This window comes from Lates calcarifer, linkage group LG12, assembly GCF_001640805.2.
Source record: "Lates calcarifer isolate ASB-BC8 linkage group LG12, TLL_Latcal_v3, whole genome shotgun sequence".
NCBI classification, from domain to species: domain Eukaryota; kingdom Metazoa; phylum Chordata; class Actinopteri; family Centropomidae; genus Lates; species Lates calcarifer.
This window is the reverse complement of record NC_066844.1, coordinates 17,449,718-17,460,844: the sequence shown is the minus strand read 5'-3', so window position 1 is coordinate 17,460,844 and position 11,127 is coordinate 17,449,718. Positions and strand designations below refer to the sequence as shown.

The window sequence follows — 11,127 nt, the reverse complement described above, 5'->3', positions numbered from 1 at the left end:
TGAAGGAAAATTACTAATATTTAAATCGAAAATGCAGGGTAAAATCATTAATCTAAAAACATTAATTTGCTTCACTACGCATTTGAATATGGTCTCCTCTGTGATTGGACAGACTCGTCATGAATATTCTATAAACCCGGAAGTGGGGCGGTACTGCTGTTTTGCTGTCGAGTCACCTCTGTCAGGATGGAGGAAAACGAGCTGTTATCATGCTGAGAAACGTAGGATCTTGACAAACGAGCATCATAAACTGGGATAGTTAGACACAAGTCATCGTTTATCTTAAACTGCGGCGTCGTTTCTGTAACCATTTGCCAAAATGATGGAAGAAATCGACAGGTTCCAAGTGCCTCCAGTCAACGGGGAGACTCAGCCTTTGGTAAGAGACGAAAGATAAAAACACGTTTTACGCAAATCATTCTCCAAATCACTCTTCCAGTTTGAATGCTGACGGAAACATTATTTTTTTATCTCGCCCGTATGGCTTATCGTGACAGCTGTGTCTCATAATCTGCGTGTGAGAGCTAACGGATAGCTGTAGGACAAACTGGATCTTTGGGATGGGTGTACATTGATTATGAGCCGATGAAAGGTTAGCGGCTATATCTCTCCCTATAGAATGAACACCAAAATAACACGTTTACTAATTAAATAACAAATTTTACTTTATTGTAACAATGCAACTGAACCATGCACTTCATTTAAATTGTGTCTCTTTTTAATCCACGTCAGTAAGCGCTTGTTTACATCAATATATGACAGAGGCCACTGTTTTTACATTTCGTCATCTGGTGACGTGTGATTTGGGTCGGGATGAGCTGTGAGCCCAAGTGATCGCGTGAATAGGAGCTCTGTGTCCATACTGCAGACTGCAGCCCTGATAATGATGGTGAGGGCGAGGAGGCCTTCAGTAAGAGAATAGTCTCATCCTTCAATGATTTATCATGTGACAAGTTTCCTGACCTGCCCATAAAATAAGGATATATACATATATACACACACATAGCCATGCATTGTTTACAGCATAATTGTATTTTTCCTCTGTGTTTGAAATCCATTAAAATATAGGCCCAACCTTGCACAAGCTCTGAAATTATATGACATGGTATAGCAGTTAACTTATGCACCGCTCTTATTCCCTACATTTAAAATTGAGCTGAGCTTTTATTTCAGCAGTATGTCCTATTATTACCATAGATTATTCTGATACGCCGGCCTTATATTCTCCATACTTCAAACAAAGCAGTCTGAAACAGCTGTCCCTCCCCTTTTAAGTGTTTGCCTTAGGGGTTTAGGCAAAAGAAGAGCTCCAAGTTCTAATATTCAGCCCTACTACCCCTGAGGCTAAACTGTAGCAGAACCATAGAAGAACATACATTCTACAGCACAGAAAGTCTCTTCTTTTAATGCAGCAGCCATTGCTCTCTCTCCTATGAAGGTTTGATCAGTCTGAATTGAATCCAGAACCAGAGAGGCTGTGATGTAGTTTGTGCCCTAAAACTCTTAAAACCATGTAGTCTTTTTCATCTCATAACTATAATAGCTTGTGACACTGAAGGCCTCTTCAGTCTTACCTTTTATCCTTTGCAGCTCCAACCTCTGAAACAGCCCCTCACTTTAACATTTACACCATATCTGTTTGTGTCAGGAGGATCACAGTTGCTGTGGCACACATGGCTGTGCATTTTAATGCTAATGACGTCATTGTGATTCCTAAACCGCATGAGTGCTCTTGGCACCTGGCTCCTTGTTGAGAATGAATTTCACACAAATAAAGCAGCTTCACATAGAATTCTGTGGGATTTGAATAATTGTCTATGGTCGATGAAAGGTGTTACAAGCTTGTGATTGTGTAATCTAAACATCTTTATGTATTTTTTTCATTTATATTTTAATAAACATGTATTTTTAATTGTCCTTTAACTTTAATTAATCCGTTTTTGAGAATGATTACTGTAGGCTAATCTCATTATGAAAGATTGTCTTGTAACACATTGAAATTTCAATATAGCCCAGTTTCCATTATCATTCATATTGATAGCATACAACTGTTTTAAGGATCACCTGATGCATCAGTCCTCACTGCTATTGGCCAGTGGGAGGCCATGATGTATAATCCTACCAGTAGCTTGGTGTCTGTGCTGTGTCAGCAACCTTGTGGCTCTTCATCATCAGTGACAGTAAAGGAATCTCTAGCAAGAGGGCGAGCTGATCAAAATGATACACAGATGTGTACACACGTGTGTGTGTGTGTGTGTGTGTGTGTGTGTGTGTGTGTGTGTGTAACCATGAGTGAGTGTAGGTTTATGTGATTGCATGTTGAAGGTCAGGGTGACAGGCCATGTTTTTTTACAATTTACACATAAAAGTCAGTGTGTTGCCCCGAATGTCACAGTTCAGGTTTTAATCATTTGCAAATGACTGGTCTTACAGCTCTTAAGTTTATGCTTATGTTTCCATTGGCCCAGAGAAGATGATGGTAGTGATAATATAGGCCAATAAGGACTTACTTTTTACTTACCGACCTCTAGTAGCATTTCCCTGGGCTACCTGCTTCTTGCTATCAGTAATTGTGGCTTCTTATGTTCAAGAAGTGGCAGGAAATTCTGTCACAAACAGCTTAATACTGAATCTCTTTCATTATTCATTGCCAGCTCTGCTGAGAAAATTCAAAGGGATTTATGTGGCAGACAATATGACCCTACCTCATTACAGTATCTTTCTGTGGTAGAAGGGAAGTGTGAAAAACACGAATAAAAAAAAAAAAAAGAAAGAACTTGTGGGTCAGTCTAATGATCCGAGGGAAGGGCCTGTTGCTGAACAGAAAGAGCTCATGTTTGTGCTTGTTACATTCATAGCTCCTACTGGTGTGTGGACTGTATTCACTGTTGCTGGTCTCATTAACTATTCCAGCCAAGTGAACAATGCTTCATCACCAGACAAGGATGAGACAGTTGTATCCAATGATCATATATTTTGGCTACGCTGGACCACATTAAAAAAAAAAACCTTACCTGTGTTTATCACTTGTTGTGCTGAAATGGGAGGATTTGACTTTTCTTTCACAACAAGAGATGGATTGTAATGATTGGCTGCTGAGAAACATTTAAAAGTTATCAGCCTTTTTGCTCAGTCAGACATAGTGTGTATCTTAACATGTAGTGCTCTGCTGTGCTGTTTTACTAGACTGTGTTGTGGGCAGCTTGCTTTTAAATGTGTTACATGAAAATCATTATGCAAAATAAGCTTCTCACTGTCCGTACTAAATATTCATGAATTTTTCATCAGGCTCTGTGATATTGGATAAGCTTTATTGGTCTCATGGAATTGGCCTAAATTCCTGTAGCATTTCACAATAATAACATGAAAAGGTTTTGATGAAATGGATTTGGGCATATCTGTGTCTAGATATATATATTTATTTATTTTCCCATTTCACAATCTTTATGAAGTTTTTAAATGTTTTCATTAAGTAGAAACACACTTGTTATGTGGAGATGTAATATACATTTTATTTTATCTTGATACTATTTATACAAGTAACATACTGTATCTCAGTATAAAGCAGTGGTTTAAATTTTCAGTCTTAGCTGTAAAAAAAAGTTAATCTCCAGTCATTTACTTGCTGCAAGGCTCCTTTAAATATAGCAGCTATTCCTGTGGAGAGAATACAGAGTTAACTGAAAGCCAAATGCCTGTTAGCCTTCACCCATGTGGTCTGTAGAGTCCCTCAAGAGTGCAACAAGGGGAGGCCTGTAGGATCAACATAATGTGGAGCTCTGTCAGCAGAACAGGCCGAGTGCGGCCCAGCTCCCCTTTCTCAGTCTGAGGGAAACCGTGGCTCCAACAGCAACCCCCTCTGTTCTCCCACGCCTCCTCCCTATGCCATCACCGCTCGCACATAAAAAGAGACAGAGCTGGGGACATAGGCAGAACACTCAAGCCTATTGATGCCGCAAAGCAGGCAGCTGTAGTAGTAGTAGCCCATAGGCTTGGGAAATCTCGCCAGGGTATTGGACACAAAGCAGGTTCTTTTTTTTTTTTAAAGAGAGCTGATTTTCTCAGTTTCTCTGTGTTTGCCTGGTGATAAATTGTGGGGCTGTGCTCAGTACTGAGTAGATTTTGCCCTCAGGACCGCATTCAGTTTCATGTGGCCAACGGAAGTATAGCGCAAGTTAATTTGCAAGTGTGTTATTAGAAAACAGCTTGGGTTCAAGTTTAATCCCTGTCAGCTATACTGAATTAACAAACTCTGCAGTAGTATCACATCTAGGATTATGAAAGCCTACAAGGAGACAGGACACAGATGGGACCTGAGACTAAAGTAAGATGTTACGTGTTAGTTGTTAGTGTTAGTGTTGTTATTTGGTTGATTCAAAGCTAACATGCTCTGCACTGTGTGTTTCTCTTCCTCAGGACCCAGCGGCATCCTCCACTTCGGAGGCAGACCCTGACAGCAAGGGTAGAGACTGTGGCCATGAACTACAAGCCATCACCACTGCAAGTCCAAATAGGTATCACAACCAACGCACTGCAAATCAATACATAACATGTTTTCACATTCTGTAATTAAGGTTGAACAGTGAACAGTGAGAATGGACATCCCCTTTTGAAATGGAAAGCATTTAGCACACCAGTGAAATGTGTGCGTGAAATTTGCAGTGGGCTTCCGTAATACTGCATCATGCAAGGTCAGCATAAGCACAAACATCCAGTTCATATTCAGTACTATGTGGTATTCATATTATTCTAAGTCAGTGAAATTATATTCCCCAGTTTATTTCTACTGTCAGAGGTGTCAGAGCATTTTTTAGCTGCCTCTGTTATTGTAGCGCCACAACACTGTGAAAGCCTTTTGTTGCACTCAGGATTCCTCATCTCTATTTAGTCCTAAGGGTTCTGTTCCAAAAAGCTTGCAGAAAAATATCACTTCCTCAAATTTACCAGCCAACATCTCAAAAGCTAAAACGATTCCATCCTTGCAAACAGTTATTTTGAAACACGATGTCTCTGGAAGAACCTCTTTTTTTAAATAGTAATCTCAAACTTTCACATCACATTTCGCATCTTCAAATAATTAACAACAGCTATACACCGTACACCAGTATTCAAACAAAATCATATAAATCTATCATTCATGGTCATTAAGTTGAGGTTTATTGATGTATTTCCTGATGACTTCACATCCTTTGGTTGCCTAGAGAAACAGAGGGACCTTGCCAGGAAGGGATCAGTGAAGAATGGCACCGTGGGAAGTCCTGTCAATCAACAACCCAAGAAGAATGCCAGGACAAGGTAACAGCTTCCACCGCCTGTTTGTTCACATGTCGACCAAGTCAGCACACAAACGCATTAATTAGCATCTCAAGCAATATGTTTTTATAATCTACTGCTCTCCATTCAATGCAAAAATACCACAACCAACTGAAATGCAAAACACGTGGACTGCACGGCTTTGCCACTAAAGGCTTCGTTTGCTGCCAGCCGTCTGCGATGAACGCCATCAGACTGCCTAATGTTACGACCAAACAAGAATGGTACAAACAACAAGGCCTTTTAGAGAAGGAGAATTTGATGTTTTTGCGTGTGTGTGTGAATGGAGATAAAAGAGTCAAAGCACTGAGCATAAACCCAGTACAACCCACAGTATTGACGACTGGCTCATCTGTCTAATCCCACTCTCTTGTGGATTAGTGGAAATATAAGAAAGGCCCCCGACCAGTCTGAACCCCGACTCTCTGAGGCTGAAAGATAATCTAGAAATGCCTGCAAGTCTGAAGGCTACAGATTAGCCTCGATTTTGTTTGTATTTGTGGTCTGAAAGGAGAAAACGATAAAACTAAGGACAATCATCCTATTCTGCTCTATTACCCTCCTTCCATGATTTGAAATGTTTGCAAGTATTTTTGTGGCTGTATCAGTAAGAACACATTGTACATCTTGGTGAAAAATGTGAAAGGTTTTAACTGAGTGTTGGAATATTTTTTTTCAAATTTCATCTTGTTCTGTCTTGTTTTCTATGCTGTTCTTCAGGTTGGTGGTGCCAAACAAAGGTTACTCCTCTCTAGACCAGAGCCCAGATGAGAAACCCCTGGTAGCACTGGACACTGACAGGTATGCAGCTGCTTTTACGTTAGTTTCTGTAACAGAAAAAGAGCTAACCTCTCAGTCTGACCTAAAAGGAGAAATTGGCTGACTTGTTTTGTGGGTCTGACTCGTGTCATGATGGCACATTAATCCATAGAGTAACTTGAGAGAGTTCTTAACAGAAGGGATCCTAAAAAAAAAGGGGCAAAGCCTCTCCCAGGGCTCAGGATTAGAGGATAGTGAGGATTTGAGGGGGGGGGGGCAGCTCAGAGAGAGCACTCGCCTCCACCCCGCACCAGCAGGTCTGTATTCGACACAGATGAGTCCCACCCTTTGAGTCCTCTGCATGCAGCTACATGAGGGAAACTCTCCCATGTGAAATGAGCACTCTGGAAGCAGACCGAGCTTACATCATGTATTGCATCATATGCACCCGCTGATGAGCTTTCTGGCTCACAGCAACATGGGACACCCATTTGTTTATTGTCCACATTTTAGATTCATGTACACACCGCTTTGCACAATGTCTCTCTGTTCTGTTTGTTTGTGTATGAGACGCAGATCGCTCATTTGAGGGAAAAGTCTGTTAGCTGCATTAACACGATGTTACTACTCCTCAGATAAAATTGTATATAGGTCAAACCGGGTATTTCTCTTCATTCAGCCACATTATGAGAGCCATCAATTTCCATAGCCATCGAAAGACTGCAGCAGATTGTCTCTGCAGGTTATAATGTGAAATCAATACCTTAGGAATGTCAACACCTCATTCTTTCTAATCACTACCGATCAAAATGTGAGCTGCAACTGTTGACGAGTATTAGCAGTTTTTAAAAGGGGAACTCCACTGCTTTAAGACATTAGCGATTAGTGAGGAGTCCTCCTCATCCTATGAAAGCAGTTGTATAATGTCTTCTGCAGCTTTTAAGGAGGTTTTTCAAGTCTTAAGAAAATCATCAGGGTTATCTACAGGCTAAACTTGATGGAGACGACAAATTGAAGACTGAAATGGCATTAGAAACAGAGTTAGAGTTTGAAAGGCATGGGCTTTAACATGGGAGGGAGTGTCCAAAAAGACTGAGTTGCATCATGGGAAATGTAGGATCTAGCATTTTTTAGATTTGACCCACACTGGGATTAAAAAGACAGGATACCTCTAGCTCTGCTGCTTCAATTTTAACTGTTTTATAAAATATAAAATGAATGTGCAGTACCAGATTACTTGATTACCCTTTAAAGATTCAGAAATCATTTTACTAAGTGTTGCTGTTATTCAGACCCTCATCTTTTATGTCTAACTGCTGCTGTCTCCTGTCTTTCAGTGACGATGACTTTGACATGTCCAGATACTCCTCATCAGGATACTCCTCAGCCGAGGTGAGATGTCTGAGGGACCAGGTATCTATACACACATTATATTTGGGTTTATACAGTGTCACCCCACCAGTGTCACCACCTGATCACCCAGTCCCATACTCACACCAGGTATCTGTGCACCCATTGAAAAAAAAAATGTACTGGCTAAACAATCATCTGTAACGATATATCCTCATATCTCATCCAAACAGATTGAATCCTGTTCATGTCTTCCACTTGGAGTATCTTGTGTTTGGTTTTGCCTCTTGCCTTGTCCCATTACCACCTAAGATCTGATTGTTTTCTGTGTGGCTGCTTTCTGTTTCTTTAATTAATGTAATTGATTATTATTTAATTGATTTAATTAATTGTCATTGGTTTTAACATCTATAACAACTAGTTTTTGGATCAGCATAATAAGTAATTTTACTAAAACAGTTATTCCTGGCTTCAAATTTTGTCCAGAAGTTTTGCTGATATCATTTTTCTTTGGCTTCTATAGCAGATCAACCAGGACCTGAACATCCAGCTCCTAAAGGATGGGTACCGGCTTGATGAGATCCCAGATGACGAGGACCTGGATCTGATTCCCCCTAAAGCGGTTAACCCCACCTGCATGTGCTGCCAGGCTGCTCCCTCCACAGCCTGTCAAATCCAGTAGCACCATTTTGCCCCCCACAAAAAAATGATCTTGCCTGCCACCTGCACCGTGGGCACTGAGTGGCAGCAAAGAGGAAAAACTTAAGAGCTTGCAATGGCACAAAGGGAAAACAAGGGTTTGTAACTGCTAAAATAATAAAAGAAAATAGGTAACGTCTTGAGAAAAGAGTCAATATGTACAGTACCCATGCACGTTCCTCCTATGGTAGGATCTGTGCATCTTACTTCTGCGCTGTTGGTTCAGCGGGGACTCGACTGATGGCAGAAACTTTACCTCTAAGGGAAACATGTCACTTTTGCTTCTCCTTCATTCGACTTCCATCTCATGCTAGTGGATATTTTGGTTTACAAAGACCATGAAGAGACTGTGTGACGTTGTGGGAGGACAGAAACAATAAAATGGGATGACAGGAACTCACGCACTTGTAATGACAAGGCATCATCACTGGCAATGCACCACCTATGGAAAGTACTTTATCTGCTTGTGTATCATGATGATAAGATTCAATGGACAAGAGAACACTGGAAGTTTTGTAGTGGCCATTGTTTTTTTTTTTTTTCTTTATCATTTCTTTCAGCCAGTCTGTTTTGTCTTCCTGTGCACATATGTATGTTTCAGACACAAAAATGACACGTGTGTGTCTGATTACATCCAGGAAAGTAGTGCTAAACCATCAAGTTGCTGATAAACACAAATGCTTACACTCACAACGCTAAAACAGTGATTCCAGAGTTTCCTTTTTTTTCCATGTTTGTCTGTTAAGGTTGTGCTGCTTAATTGTCTCATATTCAGTTTAAAGAAGCTGAAAACAAATAGTTTTGCATGTTGCCTGTTAACACTCTAATGTCTGATGACCAGCCTGTGTGGATAATTTATCAGTTTATATTGACCCCTGAACACATTCTTGTGCTAATGAGACATTATGTGAGGTGTGCTTTAAAAAACATAGTTAGTAATATTTAGGTTCACCTACTGTAACATCAGTAGATCTAGAGAATTGGAGACAATGGCAGGAACAGTTCATGAGTTGTACTTCATTTCTGTTCATATTTGGCCCTGACACAAGTGGGATGTTAAAGATGACCACAGAGGCAGTCACCACTAGTGAATGTGGTCACAAAATAGTTCCGATACTTAAGGGAACCAACGAATGAATAAAAGGCCTAGAATATGTGCAGATGCATAGAAAGAAACTGAGAATGTGTACAAAGTGATTCCATATTGCTTGGATGGGAATGAAATAGTTTTTTTTTTTTTTTTAATTTTGGGTTTTTTTTGGGGTAATTTTTTCAGAAATGCACTTTTTTTTTGGCATATCAAGTGATAAAATGCTCTTCTTTCTTTTAAGTTAAGTGTATTTGTTTTGTATGGTTGTATATTTGCGCACACTCCCCTTGAGTTTGAATACAAGTCTGTCCAATATGCGGATAAGAACTGTATATGTAGCACCAGACACAGCTGTGTATTGTCAATGCTTTATGCCAATGGATGTTTTCCATGATGTTGAAAAGGAAGTAGTCTTTGATGTGTAGAAGTACCGAATGCATACTGTTTATTTTTCATATTTGCATCATATCATGAAGACATCTCTAGAGCTCTGTAGACATTGGCTTTTTTCTAGTAGATGCTAACAGCCACTTGCATGTGAATCTGCTCAGTAGAAGATCAGGCTGGGTTTCCCAAAAACACCTCAACAATTTTCCATGTGCATGACTTCCTGATGCATATTTTACCTAGTGTGTCACTGGGAAAGATATTAAAATCACTTAAGCCTAAATGAGCTCTTAGCCTGCTTATGTGAGAGAGATAGTTGTTAATATAACTACAGGTCTAAGTATGTGTGTACTTTACACAGTGGTCTAAGTTATTTTCTCATGGTAATGTTCTGAATAGTCAGTTGGCTCATGCACAAGGGATCTAAAATACTGTGTATATCTACAGTACAATGAACAATCTCATTTCACAAATCTTTTTTTAATATATGATGGTGTTTTTGGGAAACTTTACATCTTTTGTAACTGATGTTCTGCTCATTTTGTTCAAGTATTTCACAAGTCATCGAATGGAGATACGGTGTCTAATGTATGACTCCAAAATGACAGATCTGCAGATGTATCTGTATGTATCTGTATGTGTGGAGGAATCATTGATATCCCTGACATAACCTCAGTGGCACAGCATAGAAACAAGTAACTTTTTTTTTTTTTTTTTTTTTTTTTAAATAAGGTGCCATGTGTGTAGATACTGTATTAAGTAAAAAAAAGACACAAACAGTTCAGTAGGTCAAGTAATAAGTCACTGATGCATCTACTAGCTGAGGTGTGTGTGTGTGTGTGTTAGATCAGTAGCTGTGTACACTACAGTACAATATTAACAACGAGGGACTGACTGTGTGACTGACTACGGTGCTTCATATTTTTATTTTATCATTAACATGATCCTGATAGATTCACACATAGATTGTTGCAGTCATCTTCTATTGAGTGCACTACTTCTGGCCATTTGTTGTCTCACTTGGGGCGTAGCTTCACTAATCTCCTGAGTTTGGAATCTAAAGTAATGCATTGTAACAGGAGCTATTTATTTGCAGTTGCGTGTGTTTTTTAATTTATTTTTCATGTATGGGAAATGATTCATATTCAAACAGATGCTTTTTATTTGTCAGATGTTTATTATGATGATTGTGAACTGGTTCCATTTAGATTTTAACAGTGTTAAAGTTCTGTGTATAGTGCAGCAAAAAAAATAAATAAATATTAGGTATCTGAGTTTTGATGTTGCCACACGTGTCTGTAATTTGTAACTGTACCTTTTTTGCTTGATGCCTTAAAACAGTCGGTTCTTTTGTAAACTGCATGTTTCGCCAGTTGCAAGACAGAATGATTAGGGGGAGCCTCAAACAGATCCAAGTGCTCCAATCCGACACTTCTTCAGACTGCCTCAAACTGTTGTCCCTGCAGGAGATGAAACAAATAGCTACTGTATGAAACAGTTTGCCTGCCACCCACACAGAATCTCTGCTG

At 39.6% G+C, this 11,127-nt stretch overlaps 1 protein-coding gene across 1 annotated transcript; it reads left to right on the top strand.

The window, feature by feature from the left end:
* The first annotated feature begins 141 nt into the window (after positions 1–141).
* Positions 142–10,872, top strand: fam219aa (family with sequence similarity 219 member Aa). Its single transcript, XM_018700299.2, is given in 7 exon segments — positions 142–379; positions 4,417–4,460; positions 4,462–4,514; positions 5,202–5,295; positions 6,034–6,114; positions 7,410–7,464; positions 7,946–10,872. Coding segments are annotated over 7 exon segments (546 nt in total). The 5' UTR covers positions 142–319; the 3' UTR covers positions 8,105–10,872.
* The last annotated feature ends 255 nt before the right edge of the window (positions 10,873–11,127 follow it).